Source organism: Pimephales promelas, chromosome 21 (assembly GCF_988280905.1).
Source record: "Pimephales promelas chromosome 21, fPimPro1.hap1.1, whole genome shotgun sequence".
Lineage (NCBI taxonomy): Eukaryota > Metazoa > Chordata > Actinopteri > Cypriniformes > Leuciscidae > Pimephales > Pimephales promelas.
Window position 1 is genome coordinate 17749464 of NC_142789.1, and position 25270 is coordinate 17774733.

At 39.0% G+C, this 25270-nt stretch overlaps 2 protein-coding genes across 2 annotated transcripts in view; one reads left to right on the forward strand and one right to left on the reverse strand.

The window, feature by feature from the left end:
* fmoda (fibromodulin a) overlaps nucleotides 1-25270 on the reverse strand; it is a 96742-nt gene that overhangs the window by 60429 nt on the left and 11043 nt on the right. The window lies entirely within an intron of this gene.
* On the forward strand, nucleotides 10739-18055 carry LOC120480517 (lumican). The gene is made up of 4 exons (XM_039673743.2): nucleotides 10739-10999; nucleotides 11363-11996; nucleotides 13368-13685; nucleotides 17402-18055. Exons 2-4 carry the CDS (start codon nucleotides 11375-11377, stop codon nucleotides 17551-17553), a joined length of 1092 nt encoding a protein of 363 aa, XP_039529677.2. The 5' UTR covers nucleotides 10739-10999; nucleotides 11363-11374; the 3' UTR covers nucleotides 17554-18055.

Genomic DNA, 25270 nt, shown 5'->3' on the forward strand with positions numbered 1-25270 from the left:
CATACTCTGTCATTTCGACTAGTCACAATTATGTTACAGATATCTTAAATTATAATACAAACTATCCAAAATGTAATTACGAATAGACAGAAAGACGTTGTTGATATCTACAATGTTAATTCCGGACAGGCAAACTTAGCTTTTAAATGTTAAAAGGGCTTGCCATACAGGGACGTAGGCTCAGAGAGAGGCTCACCAAATTCAAACCAAAATATCTGACTTCCTCTTGGTCCGAGCTAATGACTATGTATTAGAAAGTTGTCCGGCTTGAGGAGTACAATGTATATAACAAATGAGGAGTACAATGTATGTAACAAATGGCGCCGCGTATGGCAGCCATGGTCGGATGGTGCGTCTTGCTTTGTTTTGTTTTGTTTGTTAACTCAGTGTCTTGCCATGATTTTCGGCGTTTTCTAACAAGAGAAGCGCTTTTAAACATCAAACAAACAATTCCAGCGGATTTATTTCCCACTTTTATGCTTCCAGCGGCAGAAATAATGGACATTCTAGTGGAAGCCGGGTTCGGCTCGGAGCGAGCAAAGGAATGTGGGCGGAAAAAGGGAAAGCGAGCGGGTGCTCTTGTGCGTCTTCGCAGACGCGGCAATCGTACAGTGCTACCAAGCATTTTTCTCTCGAATGTTCGTTCACTATGCAACAAAATGGATGAACTACAGCTATTGTTGGTGAGAAGCAGAGATTTCCTTGCAGCGTCTGTCCTATGTTTCTCGGAAACTTGGCTGGGCGATCTAATCCCGGATTCTTCATTACAACTGACCGGCTTTAGATTGCTGAGAGCGGACCGAGACGCGGCTCTTTCCGGCAAAACGAAAGGTGGAGGTATTTGTTTTTATATTAACAGTGGCTGGTGTGTAGATGTTACAGCGATTCTACAACATTGTTCCCCGGACTTGGAATCATTTATTATAAACTGCAAGCCCTTTTACTCGCCTCGCGAGTTCGCGTCGTTTATTTTGGTCGGTGTTTATATAGCGCCGGCAGCTAATGTTAAAGAAGCACATCGCTTACTCGTCGATCAGATATTACGTGTGGAGCGAACATATCCGGATTCCTTAGTTATCATTCTTGGCGACTTTAACAAAGGTAATCTTAGCCATGATCTCCCCAAATATAGGCAATTCATCAACTGCCCAACCAGAAAAGGTAACACTCTGGATCACTGCTACACTACGGTGGGTGGAGCCTACCACGCAGTTCCTCGTGCAGCACTGGGTCACTCTGACCATGCCATGGTCCACTTGATTCCTGCTTACAGGCAGAAACTAAAACTCTGTAAACCTGCTGTGAGGATATCAAAGCAGTGGACCGGTGAGGCCTTAGAGGATCTGCGGGCGTGTTTGGACTCTACTGACTGGGATATGTTCCGGTACATTACCAATAGCCTGGATGAGCACACGGAGGCTGTTACGTCATATATCAGCTTCTGTGAAGACTGCTGTATTCCAACATGCACCAGGGTGTATTTTAACAACGATAAGCCCTGGTTTTCAGGTAAACTCAGAAGGCTGAGGTTGGAGAAAGAGGAAGCATTTAGGAGTGGGGACAGAGATAGATTCAAGGAGTCGAAAAAAAGGTTCGGAAAGGCCGTGAAGGAGGCTAAGCGACTGTATTCAGAGAGGCTGCAGCACCAGTTCTCTGTTAACGACTCCGCTTCTGTCTGGAGGGGGCTTAGGCAGATTACCAACTACAAGCCCAGAGCCCCCCACACAACTAATGACTCTCGCTTGGCTAACGACCTGAATGAATTTTACAGTAGATTCGACAGGCAATTGGACAGTCCTGTTCTGCACCCCTGTCCACCAGTGCTCCCTCCCCACACCACAGCGTTGGCTCTCTCTATTCAAGAGAGTGAAGTAAACAGAATCTTTAAGAAGCAGAACCCACGAAAATCAGCCGGACCAGACTCCATCTCTTCAGCCACCCTTAAGCATTGTGCGGACCAGCTATCTCCTGTGTTCACCACCATCTTTAACACCTCCCTGGAGACATGCCATGTACCAGCTTGTCTTAAGTCCTCCATCATCATCCCTGTGCCCAAAAAGCCAAGGCCTATAGGACATAACGACTACAGACCCGTCGCCTTGACCTCGGTGGTAATGAAGTCCTTTGAACGTTTGGTGCTGGCCCACCTCAAATCAATCACAGACCCTCTCCTGGATCCCCTGCAGTTTGCCTACAGGGCCAACAGGTCTGTAGACGACGCAATCAACATGGCCCTACACTTCACCCTCCAGCACCTGGATTTTCCGGCATCTTATGCCAGGATTTTGTTTGTGGACTTTAGTTCCGCCTTTAATAACATCATCCCTGCCCTGCTACAGGACAAGCTCATCAAGCTCAATGTACCATATCCCACCTGTAGGTGGATTACGGACTTTCTGTCTGACAGGAAGCAGTGCGTTAGGCTGGGGTCACTAGTCTCTGAGCCCCTGTTTATCAACACCGGCTCCCCTCAGGGCTGCGTCCTCTCACCTCTGCTTTTCTCCCTCTACACCAACAGCTGCACCTCCAGTCACGCATCCGTCAAGATTTTGAAGTTTGCCGATGACACCACCCTCATTGGGCTCATCTCTGATGGAGACGAGTCTGACTACAGGTGGGAAGTTGACAACTTGGTGTCCTGGTGCAGCCAGAACAATTTAGAGCTCAATGCTCTAAAGACAGTGGAGATGGTTGTGAACTTTAGAAGGGGCACAGCCCCATCTATCCCTATTAACCTACGCGACTCCCAAGTAAAAACTGTGGAGTCCTTCTGTTTCCTGGGCACTATCCTCTCCCAGAACCTAAAGTGGGAACTGAACATCAGCTCCCTCTCCAAGAAAGCACTTCAACGGATGTACTTCCTACGGCAGCTGAGTAAATTCAAGCTCCCGAAGAAAATGATGGTGCAATTTTATACAGCTATCATAGAGTCCATTCTCACCTCCTCCATCACTACCTGGTATGCTGCTGCCACGGCCAAAGATAAGAGCAGACTGCAGCGTATCATCCGTACAGCGGAGAAGGTGATCGGTTGCAGTCTGCCTTCCCTCGGGGACTTGTACTCCTCAAGGGCGCTGAAACGTGCAAAGAGGATTATGGCAGATCCCTCTCACCCTGGTAATTCCCTGTTTCAGCTACTCCCCTCTGGCAGGAGGCTGCGGTCCATCAAAACCAGCACCTCTCGCCATAAGAACAGTTTTTTCCCTTCTGCTACTGGCCTCCTTAACAAGGCCTGGAGCTCTCAGTGACACTGACCTCAAATTTGAACTCATTTTTGCACTTTATCATATCTGCACTATTACTTTATTAGGTACCCCATGTGGGCACACTTTTGTGTTATTATAGTATGTACGCTATATGCTGTATGTTATATGTTTGCACCTTCCGGCCAAAGTAAATTCCTTGTATGTACAAACATTCAGGGCGAATAAACCCATTCTGATTCTGATTCTGATTCTGATTCTGATAGCGATTTTTGTAACTGTAGATAAAACTAACAACCCCACTTTTGTCAAAAGGTGGCGCTATTTAGTCCTTGCACTATGCCCGTTTCTGAAACTTTGCACATGTCTACTTTCTAATAAATGTGATGTATCTGTTGAGTTTCAAGCAATTTCAATTTCAATTTCAATTTGACTGTTGAAAAGAAGTGCGCCGATTAGATACTCAGGATCGGTATCGGCTCTGACACTGCCATCTTTGACGAGGCTGATTCAAATTCTATATTGTGCATATATACTATTCTATGTTAGGCACAAAGGCACAAAAACTTTCTAAAGTACCATAAAGTTTTTGTGTACTGTATTATTAGTGTTCTGAAGCTATTATGTGATATAGAAATTAATATTTAAGTCATTAAATTCAAGAACACAAACTTTTCCCTCTCTGCGCCTGTCAGTCATTCTCCATTCAGCATTCAAACAGCACGTCACATTCGGTTACAGTCAATGATGAAACGATCTTCAAGATGATTGAATGTTAATCCTATTATACTGGATCTTTAAGATAAAGGTCTAAAGGTCTATATTTTCGAATGAAGAAACTTTTTCTTGCTGGACTGTATTGCTGTAACTTAACCGTGTTACTTTCTACCGGGTGTCGGACGCTGTCGGTTAGATCACAACACTAGAGTCAGAGCACTATAATTGTTCTTCACGCACACAGTAACTGAAATTTAAAACCTTTAAAAGAGAAGGCTCAATAAACTATTGCATAGATAGATAATGTATAATACACTGTTCATAAATATGTATTTCCTTTGTGCTTTGAACTTTTCAATACGGATTCACTGCGCTGTAACTTCATGTGGCTTCAAGCACATCATTCTCCGCTCGGGATGCACATAAGTGCTTTGTGCTGCACCGTATCGGAGCCGTAATATCATAATGCAGTGACGTAATGACAGATTATTAATTGCCTTTCAATTATATGTTGCTGCGTCATTAAACATCTGTCCTATGCATTTCAAACATTTATAGCAGCCATGGCTATATTTTTTTTATGATTTTTGTTATCTTGTTTTTCATGAATGTATTTTTCAAAAATAAGAGCAATGTGTATTATCTATTATTAATATGGTTTATAATAGCATTTTTGTCATAGATTATGACAAAGTAATCATATGATCCACCAGCGAGGAACCAGCAGAACAGAGTGAACATTCTTTCTGTTTAGTTCAATCCTACTTAATAGGAATTTATTTAAAATGCTCGCTCTACTCCACACCATTAATGTCTTGTGCGGACATCCGTATTTCGACTTTCGATTTTAAGTAAGCAATTTAAAAGCTCCCAAGTCCCAGCGGAGTCACACGTTGATTAACCGGTGGGAATATACACAATAGGCCTACCTGATATTGAACACAAGAGGGCAGTATAGCACTACGTATGACTCAGATTATTATTTTTTTATGAATTTTACAACAATTATGGCTGTTTTTGAACGTAAACATAATTCTTAAATGAAAAAAAAGGAAAAATTGGGGAAGTTATAATATTTGTATAATTTAATTTAGAAACAAATGATGTATAATTACATTTTTAGAAGATATGAGGCTTTTAGTGTTTACTTTTTTGACATTACTTTAATCTTTTGCCATAGTTGCACATGTCTACTGGCTAATAAATGTGATGTATCTGTTGAGTTTCAAGCAATTTCAAGCATGCTAAGAGTCCCAAAAGCATCAAAAAAGAATGTTAAAGTTCGATTCGTTGCCACGGCAACAGTATCAAAGATATCAAAAATTCATTCACAGGTCTACATCTGCCGTGTATTTACATTATACAGATGAAGTTTGAAGCAAATCGGTTAAAAATAAGAGATTGGTTTCAAAGCATTTTGAAAGTGACACACTTCCTGCTGCCAGTTGGTGGCGCTATAATTTTGACTCACAATAGTCACATCCATGTGATCGGTCTCTTACAGCGAAAACACTGCTGAAGTTTCATCAAGATCAGTTAATGTATGCTGAAGTTATAACACACATCCTGTTTCATGTTTCTCGCCATAATTTCGTTTCCTCGCCACGGCCAAACCGTTCGAGATATAAAAAATTCCTTGGCACCTTTTCATTCTTAATGTCTTGACTTCACGCTGATCGAGTTTTGTCGAATTTGGTTCAGTGCTCTAGGAGCAATACTTTAAATTCCATTGCATGTGTTTTAAACACAACCCTAAATAGCCGTCTTCCTGTTGGGCTGGGGTAAAAAGTAAGAGTGTGAAGTAGGCTATATATGAAACGATGAGATCTATATGTGTACCAAGTTTCATATTATTACATGCAAGTGTGTTTGATTTATGGACCAAATTTTCAGACCAAGTTTATTGACCAAGTTAATCTGATTAATAAACTAATTATATAAAACTATTGTCAATGCACTACAATTAAACTAGTTATATGTCTTTACTTATAAAAAATAAAAATAAAAACTTATTTAAAAAATACCAGGCTTTGAGAAATGTATTTTCTTTATGCAGGTCATACACACAGCAGTGAAATGGTTAAGCCCCCTCCCCCTGCACACTCACACACACACAGACAGCCAGCCAGCCAGCCAAAGACACAGAGACATGTAGGCTCAGAGTGACCATATTCAAACAAAAATATCTGAGTTTCTGTGGGTCCTAGCTAATAAGTGTAAATTAGAAAGTTGTCCGGCTCGAGGAGTACAATATACATACCAATTTTTGTAACTCTAGTTAAAACTAACAACCCCACTTTTGTCAAAAGGTGGCGCTACTGAGCCCTCACCACGCCCGTTTCTGAAACTTTGCACATGTCTACTGGCTAATAAATGTGATGTGTCTGTCGAGTTTCATGCATTTTGAAGCATGCTAAGGGTCTCAAAAGCATCCTAAAAGCATCCTAAAAGAAGGGTAAAGTTTGATGCGTCGCCACGGCAACAGTTTCAAAGATATCAAGAATCCATTCACAGGTCTACATCTATCGTATGTTTACATTATACAGATGAAGTTTGAAGCAAATCGGGTAAAAATAAAAGGGTGATATCAAAGCATTTTGAAAGTGACACACTTCCTGCTGCCAGTTGGTGGCGCTATAACTTTGACTCACAATAGTCACATCCATGTGATCGTCCTCTTACAGCGAACACACTGCTGAAGTTTCATCAAGATCAGTTAATGTATGCTGAAGTTATAACACACTTCCTGTTTCACGTTTCTCGCCATGATTTCGTTTCCTCGCCACGGACAAACCGTTCGAGATATCAAAAATCCCCTCGCAAACTTTCATCCTCAATGTCTTGACTTCACGCTGACTGAGTTTTAGTCGAATTTGGATCAAAGCTCTAGGAGGAGTATTTGACATTCCATTGCGAGCGTTTTACAAACAAACCTCAATAGCCGACTTCCTGTTGAGCTGGGGTAAAAAGTAAGAGCGCGAGGTATAGATGAAACGATGAGATCAACATGTGTACCGAGTTTCATATTATTACATACAAGCGTGTTTGAGTTATGGACCAAGTGTTCGGACCCCGTTCCAGGGGGCGCTGACGAGCCGCCCTGCCACGCCCGGGTACCATCTTCAGCCCGGCTCTGATGGCCGCGGGTTCTGACCCGTGTGCAAAGTTTCAAGAGTTTTCGAGCATGTTAAGGGCCCCAAAAATGCCCAAAAGGTAGCAGAAAAATAAAAAGAAGAAGAAGAATAATAAATAATCCCAAGGAAAACAATAGGGCCTTCGCCCCTTCAGGGCTTGGGCCCTAATAATAGTAAAGAAAAATAATCCCAAGGAAAACAATAGGGCCTTCGCCCTTTCAGGGCTTGGGCCCTAATAATAATCCTTAGGAAAACAATAGGGCCTTCGCCCTTTCAGGGCTTGGGCCCTAATAACTGATCATATTCATTCATACAGAATGGAATTAATCAGCAGGCTTGATCAAAGCCTTCAATGTAACATGACGTATAGATCCACGAAACAAGGCTTCGAGAGAAATGAAAAACACAGGCTTCTACCACAGAACTGTAAATCCTTTGCAAGGCATTTGTGCTTGAATGCATTTGGCAATAGAAATGGCTTGTCCTGTGAACTGTATGTCATACCCTCTCTGTAACATCTCCAGCTTGCCTGTCTTGTGCCCATGGCTTGGCATGACTTTGCCACAGCAGTCTGCTAATTACAACAGTTACAAAGACTTCAGTCATCATGTGCCAAGAGAAAAACAGCACATATGACAGGAGCAAGCTCATGAAAATGCAAACACAAACCGCGATGTACACAAGTAAGCAGTGTTTTGACTGGATATACACAGGATTTTTCTGACTAGAAGTTGTAATTATACATGGAGAATGGTGAGGAAGTACTGTACTAGAGATGATGGATAACATGACTGTTAGGAATGTAGCGTCTGGATCAAACACACAAATTATTCATTATTTGTAATAAATAATCCAGAAAACTCTTTCTCCCAACAAAGGTTTGTGGAATTTCCCCCAAAACTATAACATCACAAATGAAGCCTACACTGGCAGAACCTGGTTTCTGTTACAGGACACATTAAAACTGATAACAAGCTTTACAATAACCCAAGGGTTATGGCCAAGGGTTAGAGAGTTGTGACACTCTCTTAATTCTTGCTAAGAAGAAGAAATTAACCCTTTTAATATATTCTATGTATATAAAACCATGTGATAAATGTATTAACATGTATCTAATTTGACATCTCATAATTTTCCTGTCTTCATTCTCTCTTCTAAACTATTTTGCTCTGAAACGTGACTTACATAGCCTACTATGATTAACCAAAATCATATGTGTAGCATGTCTAGTCTCTATAATCTCCAATCTTCATCCCCCATTTGTCACTTTACATTACATTTTGCTAACTTTATGACATATTAGTATTATAAACACCCAATGAAATTAAACATTCAAATGCCCTCCTAAAAAACAAAGGGTTGTAAAAAGGAACAACCTTTGTATTGGCCCACACACTTCCAGAGGGTTTGATGTCACAAGGTGTTTCTTCATGTTTGTCACAGTCTAGTCAGTGTTTCTGTCTTGTTTCATGTTTAGCAGCTCCCCGTTATGTTTATTAGTCTGTCACAGGTGCTTCCTATTAGCCACACTCTCTTGTTATCTTGTTAGCTCTTTACCCTTATATTTAAGCTAGCTAGTCTAGTTTAGTCTTTGTGGGTCCTTAAAGGGTTAGTTCCCCCAAAAATGAAAATTAAGTCATTAATTACTCACCCCCATGCTGCACCAACCCCATGAGACCTTCGTTCGTCTTCGGAAAACAAATGAAGATATTTTTGATTAAATTTGAGAGGTGGATCACTGCTACATAGGCTGCCTAAGGGATCGAAACTTGACGGCCTAGAAAGTCAATGAAGAAAATGTTTAAATATTCCATGTGACAACAGTGGCTCAAGAATATGTTTATCAAGCGACGAGAATACTTTTTGTGTGAAAAAACAAACAAAAATAACGACTTTATTCGACTATTCCTTTTCAGGCCTGAGACGAGAGTTCAAGAGATTTCCATGACGCATGCTGCGAGAATTGCGTTCTCCTTCAACTACTTCAGTTCAGTTCTCGCGCATGCGTAATGGACCTCTCAAACCACAGGTCAGCGAAGAGGAACTTGCTGAAGGAGATTAAATCTGATTTCTATGGCAAAATGGTGGCTTATAGCTATAAGCCACGCCCATTCTGACGGGTTCTGACGTGCACGGGCGCGTTAGCCTCCTCGCCATAGGTTATAGATAGGTTAGGCATGCTAAGACGCTCTGCTGTATGTCTGCTGTGCAGCTGCACTGCTTTTTAAAAAAATTGGCTTCAATATTCTCGAGAAAAGGAGTTTTCCCATAGCATAAGCTACTTCCCCAATACGAGAGAACTCTCGAAAGGGAACTGTTTTTTTTCTTCATGAATGCGAAGAAACTTTTTTTTTTTTTTTTGTGGTCAGGCTGCACTGTCTGCTGGGTAACAAAGTTCAATTCCAAAAAGCATTGGAAGGTTCTTCATTTCCTTCTGTTTAAATGGAAAAGAAATTTGGCAGTCACTGGCGGACTACAGTGAAGGAACGGAATAACATATAGGCCCCCTTCAAAAACACTCCAGCTCAGAGCAATACTTACACAGTTAAGTCAGTGTTTTTCAAAAACTACCTGTCTAGCCTTTAAAGAGAGTTCAAAAAAGTGCAAACGTGTCAGTGCACATCATGTTCTTCTTGGTGTCAAACTTACAAAGTATAAAATCGAATAAGAGTTATGTTTAATAATTCAAACATTTTTCTTGAGAAATTACAATTTATAGACCAACATAAACTTTTCAGTGTTGTAAAAAATCATCCGATTTTGCTAAGGTGCTTTTTGTGAAATTGCAGAATAATCTAAACTGTTGTTTAACATTTTGTCTAAACATTTTGGTGATTTATGTTAATTTTATTTATGTTAAAATTATATTTGAAAATAATTCATATTATTAATAATATAATCTAATTCAAATATTAAATTTGGGGGGGGGGGCAGTAAAAATATATATTTCAGAACCACACAGAACAATAATAATATGTAATTTAAATATTAATTTAAAGCAATAAGTAACTATAATAATATGTATAAATGTAGAATAGTAATATTTCATAATAGTCTCATCTAAAAATCTTCCACTATATTCATAACAATATTTCAACAGGACAGGAGGTAATGCAGAACTTTGCTTTTGTGATTGTTATGGTTGATTTGAGTGCTAGGGGGCACTCTGACTTTTCAGACGTTCTTAGACCAAAACATTGTCTCATCCCTTTTGGAAGGGCTTTGAAGTGCTGGACTAAAGCTATCTCAGCTAAACCACACTCTCTCTCCCTCTCCCTCTTTTCTTTTCTCTTGCTTTCTCATAGACGAACGGGGTCTGTTTGGCTCCCCAGGCCCCCTCCAGCTGTCTGAGTGTAACCATTGCTCTCTGTGCTAAATGTTCCAGAGCTGCAAAGAGAAAACATACTGCCTTCAAACATACTCCTCTTTCTCACAGGCTCAATGACGTGATATTACAGTTCATCAGTCAGCGGGCTGCAGGCTGTTTATGTAACAGTATATGGCTTGCATAAGCATTGACATATGATTAAACATCAGTTGTCCATAATACATTATCAAGCTTTGAAGAAACAAGTCACAATAAATAAAAAACAGGATTTCTATCCACACATAATGTGATGTGATTTAATTCCAAAAGATCTTAAATCACAACAGCATTGTTTGTAAAGATTGCCCTCTCTCCGCTGCCAGCACACATGTTTCTAACAAATGTTGTGCAGTGGTTAGACTCCAACCAGGCTTCCGAGACAGGTTGGGGAAAAAAAGGAGTGAGAATAAGCTGTATGGAAGAAAAGGCCATCGCTGAGGGAAGAATGTTTCAGTAGCTGGGTAAAACTCTTCAGGTTGCCATTCAGTGTCCAGCGTAAACATCTAGGGACAGTCTCGACAAATCTACCTTTTCAGAGGCTTTCCAAACTAAAATTGGCTGCGGAAGAGTGCTGAAAGGTATGCACATTCCTCTCACATTAGTAGATGATGCATGACGAAAGAGAATGAAATTTTAGCATTTTTAACCAGTTTAGCCACTTGCATATTCATTGACGCTCTTGAAAGTAGTTTATTAACTGTAGCTGACAATGAAATGGAGATTATATAGATGTTAAATTATATTCAAAATATTATTATTGAGCAAGAATGCAAAAGCTTTGCAGAGGAATTGCAGCTGTAACTTAAACGAAAAGCTATTTTCTCTAAACAGCATGTGTGTAAGCTTTTATTTATTGCTGCCAGAAGAAAATAAGCTTCCTGATTAGTTTGAATAATACACTCTTATTAAAGGGTTTTTAGAGCCTGTTTGTGTTTCATTAGGCAGGCGGACAAATGGATATCAGATCAATTTATTTGTTACTCTCTCTGTGTGGGCCGACTTGGGCCTTCACAATGGACTTGGACTATGGAGGTGTACCGCTCTGGATCAACCGTTTTTTGGGCGAGCCGAGTGTTTTGACTTTGAAAGATCGGATGGATCCAGGCTGGTTTCGTGCTGTGAACGCACAAAGTTGTCCATTGGAGTGTGACTGCCCGATCCAGTGGCCAACGGCCCTTTATTGTGACCACAGGGGCCTTAACCAGCTTCCCTCTGACCTTCCGTCCCGCATACAGTACCTGTTCCTCCAAGGAAATAATATTGCTTTCCTTGGATACGGGGCGTTTGCCAATGCCACCAACTTGCGTTGGTTGATCTTGGATCACAATCAACTACTGAGTGAGCAACTCGATAATGTGTTGTTCTCCAATCTGACCCGATTGGTAAATCTTTTCATAAACAATAATAACCTGACAAAGGTGCCAGCCAGACTGCCTAGCGGACTCAAGCAACTGCGACTCGCATATAATCACATCGAAAAGATTTCTGCAGATGCATTCCAAAATCTGGCCAATTTAACAGTACTTCTGTTACAAGGCAACCGTCTGAAGATTATTGAAGGGAGTGACTTAAAAGGTATTTATTGATATTTATATATTTGAAATGCTTCTTGCAAATGCTTAATGTAGAGATGCACTATTTAACAGATAATTAAGCACTAAAATCAATTATTATAAATATTATGATAATATTAATTTTTAAAGCTGCAGTCCTCAGTTTTTCCTATTTGTCGCCATCTCTGTTCGAAATCTGCAATTGCAGTCATTCGCTGAATTATACGCGAGTTGTACTTCAACACCCTCGATACGGCACAGTGCGGAGACTGGCATTCATAATCACAGATTATTCTTTTTGGATGAATGACCAACATAAGAATTTTCACCGGAAAATGTCATCTGAACTAGTAACAGATGTGACGTAATGACACAAAGACATGATCGAATCTCCCGCGGAAACTGGTATTGTACCATCAGTACCACTGGAATTAAAAACATTACAAGCTTACCAGTTTGAATCAAGCTAAGGCAAGCAGATAGTTCAGGAATGCTAAGTCAGCATCACCATAATCATATTTGCAGCCAGCACACTTATTAAACACTTGTTCATTAATAAACAATTAAAATCTATCCTTGCTATTGTTTCCCGACACATCCATAATCATTAGGCTACTGTTGCCAGTGCTTTGCTGGCAATCTTTATGTGTGCTGAGCGCGAGGCATATATCCCGTCCCCCAGTAGCCTATATTTAATTTAATTCACATTTATTTGAATAGCATTTTTCACAATACATATTGTTTCAAAGCAGCTTTGCAGAATATGCATGTTTCTAAATTACAATTTAGAGTGATCTGTTCAGAGGAGACAATGTAATGGATTTCAATTAATTTTCAGTTTAATTTACAGTTTCATTGTTAAACAATGCATTATGATAAGACAGAAACAATGAGCTCATTGAAGTAAAGAATACATGTTGTTAAATGATAAAGAAAACTTTAGCATTGGTGCTTTTTTACATACTCAAAATATGAGTGTGAAAAAGTCAACAAACTGAAAAATAAAATAAACATGTAGGTAATATTATATTGTTAAAACTGGTTACATAAAATTGGTATCGAAAAAGTATCGTTCAGGAACCGGTATCAAAGTCAAGGTATCGGTATCGGTATCAAACATTTTGTTACGATACCCAGCCCTAAATCTAAATGTAAAAAATAGAGGAAATGACAATAATAAATGACAATTAATACTAATTTATGAAATATCCAACAACAGATACTGATACAAAAATAATTCAGTAATTCATTAAAAAATAAATCTCTATTATCTGATAACTGATATGAGACCAATATATTGTGCATCCCTACATAAATCATCAAGAAACTTTGATATTAAAGTTGATCATTCTGTAAACTCAGCGTTAACTCTATCTTTCATGTACTTCACCAGGTCTTGGAGGCCTCAACCTCTTGGATCTCAGTCACAACCTCCTGGATACTTTCCCCAAACATCTGCCTTCATCTGTCCAGCAGCTTTACCTATCCAACAACTCTCTTACAGGCCTGACCGAGAACAGCCTTCATGGTTTTAATGGACTCCGTTACCTACGGCTCGGACACAACAAATTGAGGAATGAAGGGCTTGACCCTGGAGCCTTTAACCTCACATCTCTGGTAGAGCTGGACCTTTCATATAACCAGCTAACAGAAATCCCAACCGTTCCCACCACCCTTCAGTACCTCTACCTTGAGGTTAACCAAATTCAAGGTGAGTTGGTGTAAGGATCTTGTTTTACACAAACAAATACACTGAGGTTTATTCTTTAGCACTGCATTGAGAAAAAATCAGCACTGCTTAATTTCAATGTGACGGAGGAAATTGTCATGCCAAGTTGATTGACAGAATAATTGTGTCAAGACACAAAACAGAGAACCTTATTGTAATGGGGTTCAGTTGTCATGGGAAGAAGGAGGCGAAAACCAGCGAACATTCAAGTTTAATAATAAAACAAACTAATACAAAAATGAAAGTAAAGCCAGAAGCACCTCAAGCAGTGAGGAAACAATGGATTGGTTTTGATCTACAAAATCACTTCCATGTGGTAAACAACACAATTTCAGCTTCCTTCACTTGGGAATGTGTATTTCAATTGAATTTGCCACACAGGATTTTTGGAATTTGATGTGAAGGAAGTTGATGGATTCTGAGAAATTCAACAGTAAATGGTATTCTGGAAAAATACTTCTATCTTTACTTATACATTTCTTGAATATAAGTATTTCTAACAGATTGGTTTTAAAAGGTCCATACAACCTATTTATTTATTTTTTCTAAACTTTCGTACAAAGCTTTGTAAAAATTTCAGTTACACTTTATTTTGATAGTCACTGTAGACGTTCAACTAAATATAAGTAACTTTTCAACTACATGTCAAGTAACTCTCATTAGAGTATTAGTATATTATAGTAGACTGTCAGTAGACTGGAAGGTCATGGTTAGGTGTTAGGGTTTGGATTTACGTTGACTTGTAGTCGCCAAGATACTTATTAATCAGTTAAATGTCTGTTGGGGGACCAACAAAATAAAGTGTTAGCAGATAAGACAGACAGTCTACTTATACTCTAATGACAGTTAGTTGACATGTAGTTGAAAAGTTACTTATAGTTAGTAGAATGTCTAAAGTGAACTATCGAAATAAAGTGTTACCAAAATTTCAGTTAATTTTAAGTACACTTAAATTCAAATTACAATTCTGCATGCTACAGTATGCGCAAAATCAGATTTTGTATTTTGTACAATTTTGTATTGTACAAAATACAATGTTTTTGCGTAATCTCAGCGTAATCAGCGTGTCTTTCACAAAAATATCATGGCCCCTAGAATATTTTTTGTATGTTGTAATATCTGAACATGCAATATATAAAAAAGAAAGAACAAAGAAAAGACCCTCTGCTTTTAAATAAAAAAAACGCTTTATTCTAGCTTCATTTGTTCTTTATTATCAACACTTGAATATGGGTAAGCTGAGAAAAAAAATGTGTCAAAGTTTTTTTGTTTTTTTTGTCGCAGTTTTGTCAAAGACTATACATCCAGATCGGATTCAGAATGATGATCAAAACATAGATGGAGTAGATCAAGTCCATCAATACCCCCAAAGCTTCACAGTCCTATAGCTCGTCCTGCGACAACATTTCATTCAGTAACATTAGGCAGTTTTGATTTATATGCTGTTTAACGTTAAATGATCGCATTATTTTACATATGCATATGATTACTTATATTATCGCTTGTTTCTGCATCATCTTCACTTGTGTTTTGATCAGGGGATTCAGTACTCTCTCAGAAGAGGTGTATTAGCACCCCGTACCTTTAAACAGTGAAAATACAAAAAGACGTAAAATGGTCTCAGAATCAATAAGCATTTTCTCACTTGGTCAATAGCAGGGAAAGAGTTAAATATCAGCCAAGTGCAGAAATTATTCTAAACAAATATGGACGCTTGACTGAGAACTGCTAAAATGTTTGTCCTGTCTAGGATGAGGCTATGTTCTCAGGCCCGATGAAATAATCTCTGGCACGAGAGAATCAACATTCAGAATCAGACGGGCCATGGGAAAATGACGGAAAATGTGACAGGATTTTAGAAGAGAAATGACAAACTTTCCCTCCTCTCTAGGTTTCCTTTTCCCCCTTTCTCATTCTCTAATGCGTTTGTCACAACGTGTTTGCAGACAGAAACATCCTGGAGAGACACAAGGTGACTAGAAAAAGTAGGTTAGCTGAAAGAGAACGAGGGAGAAAATAAAGACAGAAGGTTTGTTTGGGAACATCTGTGAATACTCCAGAAGGAATCCACATGTGCTAAAAGCACGCTCTGTTCTCTCCCCCTCCTCCTCAACAGCACGCTGAGCTCAGTTACAAGAGCTGTGCCACTGGTCAACTGCAAAGACTTCAGCAGCAGACTTTTACTTTTTTTCAGGCAGTGGTCATGATTTACTGTTTTGAACCATATAACGAAATGTTATGCCATTAGCTGTGGTTTACCAGTTCAAAGTAAAGTATAATATTCTAATTATTAACAAGCCACTGTAGAAAATAGCCAATTTCTATGTTAAAACCTAGAAGTGGACGTTAGGAAAAAACCTGTCAACCTGTCAGATTTATCCTTTAGAAAACAATGTAATCGAGAATGTATTGACTAATTGTGACAATAATAGTGGTTTACCAGCTCAAAGTGACGTATAATAATCCAATGTTTAACAAGCCATTACTGAAAAAGATAATTGGTAGGCTATATTAAAACCTAGAAGTGGATGTTATAAAGGTTAAACGGCCTGTCAAACTGTCAGAGCTACCTTCAGAAAACAAATGGAAATAATGTAAAAATAGAAAATGTATTAACAAGACCTATTCAAAAGGCTCCAGTCTGAGGATGGGGACATCCTGTTTTGCACATAGATTTCCAGAAAATATGATAATAATATTATTTTTGATGGATTGCAGGCTAGAGGACTGGAAAAACAGATAGAAAAGTTACACACCGTAAGTGCTTTGTAAACGCATATCAATTCTCTGTTCTGAGAATAGTCTCAATGTCGACAGACATACCACATGGTCTTTTAGTTCTTGGATAGTTAGAGCTTAGATACATAACTATTATCCTACCATCACAATGAGTATCTAAAACCAGGATGAATCCGGCGAACACTGAAGAGGTGCCAACGCCAGCACACCTGTTATTATTTACACGGTATTGGGAAGCAGCTCCTGTTTACGAGGGCTGCAGTTTGACTGTTGTGTGTGATCTTGTAAAGGATTGATGTCTGCTTGCAATTCCCTGAAATGGCTCGTCACATTAATCACCATATATGTTGACCTCACTGTCTTGCTATTTCTGTCAACAGTAAACAGTGGAAGAGGTAACATTACCTTTTTTTTTTTTTGCAAAACAGCCTGCTAGATAAAGTAGCTTACTATGAAAGTGTGAAAGTTAAGACAAATGTAAAAATAAATAAATCAATAAATACCCTTCTCGTAGTGATGATAACGCTACTACAGTACTGCCAGCCCATTCTCATCCTTTTAGCGTCATATAGGTGACGCTATATGACAAAACGGCGAAATGCTACGCAAATGGCACCCTTATCGTTAATATAACACGCGAACCCAAGGCGTCATAAATCCTTTAGCGTGAATATGAGACTACCTTACCCTACCCCACACCTACCCATCACAGCGCGTGCTAACGATAATTAATATTAGCGATAGCCATGTGCATAGTATTTCGCTGTTTTGTCATATAGCGTCACCTATATGACGCTAAAGGGTGAGAATGCGTTGGTACTGTCATATAACCATAAGATAACATCAAACAAATCTATTTATGTTTAATCTTGTGGCATGACCATTAAAAAAAGAATACACGGCAACTAAATTACAACAATCAATCTGTTCTGCTATAACTTTCCTGTTGTGTTGTCCAGCGTTCAACGTTAGCAGTCTCTGCAGGACAGTAGGACCCACATCATATTCACGTATGAAGATCCTGAGGCTGGACGGAAATAAACTGGAGTACCACAAGCTGCCTCCTGATTGGGTGTTCTGCCTACGAGTCCTTCATAACATTTATATTTGACCTTTTAATAGGTTTTTAAATAGCACGCAATATTATATTATAATAATATGTATATTTAGTCTACATCAGAAAGCATGACAGCAGAATGAACTGCTTAGTATTAAAGGTGCTACTGTTTTGAATAAGCATGTTGTAAATGATCTTATGTTTTAATATTTTACTCTGGATTTACTGTGTGCATATGGGCATACTTTGTTTTGATGTACAGTGCAAGTCTTGTGCCTTGTCCTAGTCTTTACTTCAAATGTTTTAAGGACATAATGAGAACTGGTCTAACTGTTAACTGTTTAACTGTACACTTGTTTGCAAAAGTGTTGCAGACTTATGAGCATAAGAAACGTTGTTCAAAATCATTACAAAATCTTACCAACCCCAAACTTTCGAAGGCTATTTGTTACCTATAGTCTGGAAAATTAATATTACATTGCTGTGGCACCTCTGTAAGATTCCAATGCATTTCCGTCTAAACACTTGTATGGTGACAAGCAATAAATCTCTTCCATGTTAATCCTACTTTCTGTCCTACTATATTTTTAAGTTGCTCACTGTAAACCTGTTAAAACCTAAGAGACTGATATATGACGACAAATCACACAACTTCAACAAGGAAAACCACAAAAAGCATGCTATCTGTAGAAGCGTAGCAGCTATACAAGTTAAGGGTTTTTCAATGTGCAAGAGAGTGCAAACAAATCCACTTTTATGTTTGGGTATATTCGAGGCTGCATTTTTGGGTCCCACTTTATATTAAGTGGCTTTAAGTACTATGTACTTACATTGAAAAATAAGTACAATGTACTTATTTTGTTCAGGTTGTATTGTAAACACTTTTGCTGCTATTGAGGTGTGATACGGGTAAGGTTAGGGTCAGGTGTGGTTGTATGGGTCGGTTTAAGGGTGGGTTAAGGTGTAAGGGAAGGGTCAACTGTGTAATTACAAACGTAATAACATTTATTAACTAACAGCTGTAATTACATGCAGGTATTTTCAAAATATAAGTACAATGTAAAAGCATAACACAATAAGTCCATTGTATCAAATTATTAATTTCAATGTAAGTACATAGTTTTAAAGCCACATAATATAAAGTGGGACACATTTTTGCTTTCAGTGTGGACAGACCAAAGACTAAAGACACGGTAGACATAAAGAGAGTGAAGTCAACCACAGCATGTACGAGAGAAGAGCTAATTGAAGAGTAAATAACACATCATTCTCGAACTGAACTCTCATTTACCACAATAGCCCCGTCCTGTTGGATCAAAACACATTTCCCAAAAAAACGAATGTTTAATCAATAACTCCAAAAAAATGACTCCACCATATTCCATATAGATGTGCATGAGTTAATGGACCATGTGTTCAAGACACCATAACTCTCTCTGGGACCTCACATTTTTTCTTTCTTTTTTCCCCGCAACTGCAGAGCAGACTGGTTTGGACCTCACATTCCCCATTAGCAGAGCCATAACAACAGAAAGATCCTGAAACTAGTTGTATTTCTTAAATAAAAGATGGATGAATCAAGAGGACTACAGTCAGATAATGTTTATGAACCTCAAACCAAAACCATTACCAAGTTTGGATTGAGGTGAATAACACATAATTATAAAATGTATAGCATTTTTCACATATGGTTGAGAAAATACATAAATCAGCCTAAAGAAAGTGAGACAGTTTTCTTTAGAGAATAATAGAATAATATATAGCTGTGTTGTGGTAAAGTCATTAGTGAGGTAAAAGACAGATTAATATCACCTCTGAAGGAAGAGGTGGTCCCATAACAGACATCAGAAACAGACGTCCTACTGGTGCATATTGTAGCAGTGGTTGTTTAGAACTGCCTTTGATAGCAATTGTATATACTGAGTGCTATGCTATGCAGGCCTAATAAAAATGCTTTCTTTAGTTAAACAAGACATTAATATGGCAAAATACACTTCACAATATAGCAAATACACTTCAAATAAACAACTGTGTGTATAAATGTCAATCACAATGTATAAAAAATTAATTTGAGCATAAAGGAGTCTAAAAAATGTGGCACAAATAAACATTAAGTCAATTCTAAAGTTCATCTGGTCCAAAGAATATCAAGAAAAGGAAACATCAACAAAATCAGTCCAAAGTCAATATTGAATTAACCCAACAAACAAACACAGACCAGAGTTTTAAATGAACTATTCATAATGTTTGGATGTATTCAAAACACTTGTGTCCATGTTTGGCTATATTCACAACACTCAGTGTACTTCAATATTCAAAGCAATTAAGTCCCAGGACCAAACCTAGAACAAAACAAAAAGCCACTCCTCAAGTTAAACCTTTCCCTTTTAGCTTTGTTTGCTCATTGTTCGCTACCTAGATTCATTATGTTTGACTGATTGTTATAATATTCAGACCAGCAGCACAATTAGTGTTTTTCTATTTTATGCGCTACGCAGTCTCACCCCAAAAAGTCATATAGCTGACATTTTGGGACGTCTTTTGATCATACGTCAATATTCGCCTTTTTAGGGCCCCCTTAAACGTCGGTAGATGAGGTTATGGGATCCTAACTCTACCCCAGACCTAAACCTAACCCTAAACCTAACCCGTCACCTAACTGACGTTAAAGGTAAAGCGTCAGTTGTATGACGGCCCGGGATCGCCATCTAGCGACGTTTAAGGGGGCCCTAAAAAGGCGAATATTGACGTAGGGTCAAAAGACGTCCCAAAAAGTCAGTTATATGACTTTTTGGGATGAGAATGTGTTGTATGCAACAGTTAATGGAGCAAGTAAATAAAGTAACTATTTTGTCTGTTTTGGCTAAGAAAATAGTTCCAAACAAAGCCACAGTAGACTCAAACGCTGGATGTTTCCAAGCAAGACAGTAGTGAAGTTCCTCGATGAATCGGTTTTATTTTATTTATTTATTTTTTTACGAATAGGTTGAGTGAATTACTCAATGATAGTCACATGTTTTGTTCCTGAATACATCAGTGTTTGAAAAAAAAAAAAATCAATTAAGTGCATTATTCATTGGCTCACTCATCAACATTTAATTTCCTGTATGAATTAATGGGTAATTTTCAATCAGAAGGCTGTGTCTTATAAGGCTGCATATCTTGACTGCCATGTCAATTGGCTCAATTTAAAGGATCATTTGTTTCAGATCCTTCATTCAGTTTGTTTTGAAGGACGCATAAATGCCCCACAATCCTTCGCACACATTCCATATCACAAAAAAAAGGATTTTGGAGATAAAGGATTTCTTTTTCCTTTCATTATGTTTTGTCACATAATGCTAAACTGTGCGTAATGTAAACCACCGAGAGACCACAGATGGTTGTCATTACTTGTACTGCATTAAGAAAAGCAGTTAATATAAAGGTTTCTAGTATTACAGGTTTTGTTTTTTTTTCTGAAGGACTGGACTAGGAAGGACACAACCTTCTGTTTGAGAAGCATCCAATGTGTCTGAACAAATCAGTTAAATGAATAATTCAGTGACTCACTCATAAAGTGTTTTGGTGCCACTTACTGATGCAATGGTATAACCTACAGAAAGAGTCACTGAGATACAGTACAAGCATAGATAATCTTTCAAAATAATCTGTATTGTTATTATTATCATTATTATAAAAGAGCCAGACTTTCTCCCTTACATGGGTAGATCATATGTATACCAGTCTGTTGCAATATTATGTATAATACATGTTAGGAAGACTGCTTCTCATTACAAACTGCTTTGACTAAACAATTGCTGCATAATTACATACATTCAATTTCCCATATGACAAATCTACATGCATTGACCCTGCTGCGTTTTCACACATTCTGCTGTAAATGAAGTGGGTAGGGAGCTCTAGTTTATTTACTTGGACCACTTCCCAGAACAAAAAAAAAAAAAGAAAAAAAAGATACATTTTGCTGAGTTTACATACCCTCAGGGTTTGGCACGTTGTGGTGGTTGTCAGTGTTAGATCCTCTGGGTGGGAGAAACAGCTTGGTAAGCAAAGATCTTAATGAATCTAAATCTGATTACAGCAACCAGACCTCCACCACAGACTTCATCGAAATGCTTATGGTAACCATAACTGCATTACAAGTCTGGCGCTTCATTAATTCAAACACAGAGGAAAAGCTGTGTGGTGAATATGACACATTGCTAAGCATTTACTTCTAATCCAAAACTCTCAGTTGTAGTGTTCTAAGTTGTAAGGCTTGATGGATGTAATAGAATTATTAATTCTTTGCAAATTTAATGTCAATACAGTGAGCATAAACTGCACTCCAAAGATTGTGATGTTCACACACGTGCGTCTGAAAATGCACATCTGTCAATCATTTGTGTCTGTCTGTGGATGTGTGTAAGCAAACAATAAAATCAACCCATATGGCAAGACTGCACAAATCAGACACACAATCATCTGTTAAGCACATGCTGAAAGAAATCCATCTCACCTTAGCAATACCAGAAGAACAATAAAGTAAATTTGCCTTCAGATGCTCAGGGTCAGTTCAACCCCACATCATGAATATGACTAACCTTAGTTGTTTTCACTCTGTACCAAACCATAAAGCTCTTGACAATAAATCTGAAAGCATGTAATTAAACTTGATATGCAAATAAATGTAAGTTGTAAGAGGAAGGAAAGACATTTCCTTGACAGAAGGGCACTCCAGTTATATACTTTCCACCCTTTAACTTTTATTTAAAACAAAATTTAGATGTGCATCAGATGACAATGACACCGCATTAATAATATAGTCTTGGCAAAAGAAGCATTGTAGTGCCATAAAGAATATTTGACCTAAATGATCTCACAAGTTATCAATGACTCGTATATTACAGAGCAAGAACCATTACAACGCTCATGCAAAATCACACCCACTATAACTCTGATGTAATGATGTTTGATAGAGACCAGCCTGCGCCTGAATAGTATCTAAACAGAATCCATAATTTCAAGGACTCACTTTGAGTGAGCAAGTTTCAAGATTGAAATGAAAAGTCCCTTTCAAAGGATCTCACACTCAAAGCATACAAAAGTGATCTTCCTAAAAACAGAACTGGACCAGCACCAAAAACACTTGGTCACATGTCACAGATTATCAACAATGTGTACATAGAAAACCACAAAATCAAGGCAAGCCAATGCAAAGGCAAACCATGTGCAAATTCATAAGTCAACACCATTGCTGAGTATTTTGTCCTTAAAACTGCAATACCGTTTCAAAAGCGATGTTTGAAATTGCCGGTGTTTCTTGCGTCATAAACTACCTTGTAAGCAATCACATCAAAGTGCGGGCTGGCTTTGGCATATAATCACTGCTGTGAAGCAGGGGAGACTCAAGAGAAGTCAGGTTATCACAGTATATTTTTTCAGTTGATATGAAAAATTGGGTGCATTTAGCAATATAGCAGGTGAATATGATGTATATTACTACGTTTTGATGAACTACAGTATATGCCTTTCTCCGCTGATGTTCTAAGTGGTTCAAAGTGTTTCTAAGGATACTGATTTTTAGAAGGCAGCTGTCTGACTGGGAACAGGTGACGAACGGGAACATGGTTTGTGTAAGATTAGCAACACATTTTTAGCGGTTTGATAAAAGAGACAAGCAAAATGCTAATCATATTAATTACCGTTATGTGTCAGAGGTTGTAAAGAGTGATGCATAAAACGCATTACCATTCTGATACATCGAGCATTTATAATTCTCTCTGCTACTTCTTCTGAATCAATTTCTGGATCAAACATATATGGCTGAATTAAACCAATATTTCCACGTGCCATTGTGCAGCATTTACTACAGTAAAGTTCTGAGCTGGTGTGAGTCGGGGTGGGGCAAATTTGCATATTTATGGATAAATTAGGCAAGGTGTAGAGTTAAATTCATGCTATTTTAAGGCATTTAATATTGACTGGGGGACTACTTCCTTAAGGATCACACAAGGGATTTTTGCGATCTGGCATGCCTATCCTATAACACCAGCCTCAGTGAACGGTCTAAGGCACGTCTGCCAGTGGAAGGTCCTTGAAAGAGCAATGTTGCATATATGGGTGCTGGTTCAATTTGACTCCCTGTCACAGCTGAGGTCAACTCTGGACCCAACCAGCTTTCAGCCATACCTGCTACTGTTCAAAAGCTAGAGCCCACAGCGGACTAGGAGCCCAAGTCCAAGAGGCCAATTTCATCCCACAGCACAAGCAAATGGCAGAGACTGACCAGGTGCTTGAGCCGGTAACAGCATCCGCTGTCCAAAGAGGGAATAGTGGAGTTTGATGGAATGGACTGGAGCTGCGCCCACACTCCTGTCACTGAGGTGCGTGCAATGAGCTGGGTGCCAAAGGAAGTATTATTTGATGAACTGGATGATGAAACCTTTCAAGATCTCTAGTCTCATTGGATCCTCATTTGATCTCCTTATGCCTTCCCATTGGTTTAGTCCAGTCCGAAGTCACCTTCTTCACAGCTGGTTGAATCCAGTTCTAAATTACCTTTCTCTTTGCTGATTCAGTCCAGTTCCAAGTAGTCTTGCACTTTGCTGGTTTAGTCCAGCTCCAAGTCATCTTCCTTGTCGCTGGTTCTGTCCAGTCAAAAGTCGTCTTCCTTGCCGCTGGTTCAGTCCAGTTTCAATTCATCTTTGTCTCTGCTTGTTCAGCCCATTGCCAAGTTGTCTGCCTCGCTGCTGGTTCAGCTCAGTTCCAGTCTCCTTTCATCATCCAGCACCAAGTCTCCTTCATTGTCCAGCACCAAGTCTCTATCGTCCAGCACCAAATCTCCTACATCGCCATTGCCTCTACCCAGCTCCAAGTCTCCTTCATCGCAGATGGTTCCACCAAGCCTTTCTCTCCGCCCTCCTCTGCCAAAACCATCCAGTTCCTTGGCTTCGCCTTCACTGTCTCCCTTCAGCCCCTCAGTTTCTCCTTCAGCGGTTCTGCCCAGCTGCTTGGATCCACCTTGGTCTTAGGATCTCCTAGCTCCACCTTGGCCAACACCCCCTTGGCTCCACCATGGTATGTTGACCCTCAGGCTCCGCCAGGCTCCCTCGTCCCTCTGGCTCTGCCTTGGGCTTCCGGATCTCCAGCTGTGTCTCGACCCTCCACCTCTCTGACTCAACCGGGCTCCACCTTCCCTCTGGTTCACGCACTGTCCACATAGCCACCTTTCATCAACATTTTGACAATTTAATTGCAACATTCAACATTTCTCACAAAGTGACTTAGTATTTCACAACTGCATCTTTGTTTCTTATAACTGTGACAAATGTGGCCAACTTTTGAGATTGCAACTTTGAATTGAAATTATAGTTAGAACTATTATATGTGCATGGGATAGCTAATATAGGTGGGTGTTTTCTGGTGGGTTGTGATGAGCCAGTATATATCCTAGGGTGATTTAGAGCTCCAATATATCTCTGAATGAGGCTGACCACATTAATTACACCCCACAATTGCATGATTCTCATTTAGCACAAATGTGCAAATCTAGGACATTGCCAGAAATCTCAGAGGAAGACAACACTGAACTGCCCCTTTAAAACATATAACTGGCTGAATATTGGACCTACAATTCTGAAACATCATATTCTCTATCCCAGATGTTGTTACTCCAGATGTTGAAGTTCTCTTGGGTTGATAATATGAGGGTGGGTCTGACTTTATGGTATGAATAAGCAAATGTGTGTGAGGATAGAGGAAGAAACAGGTTTCTCTGGGATTAAGT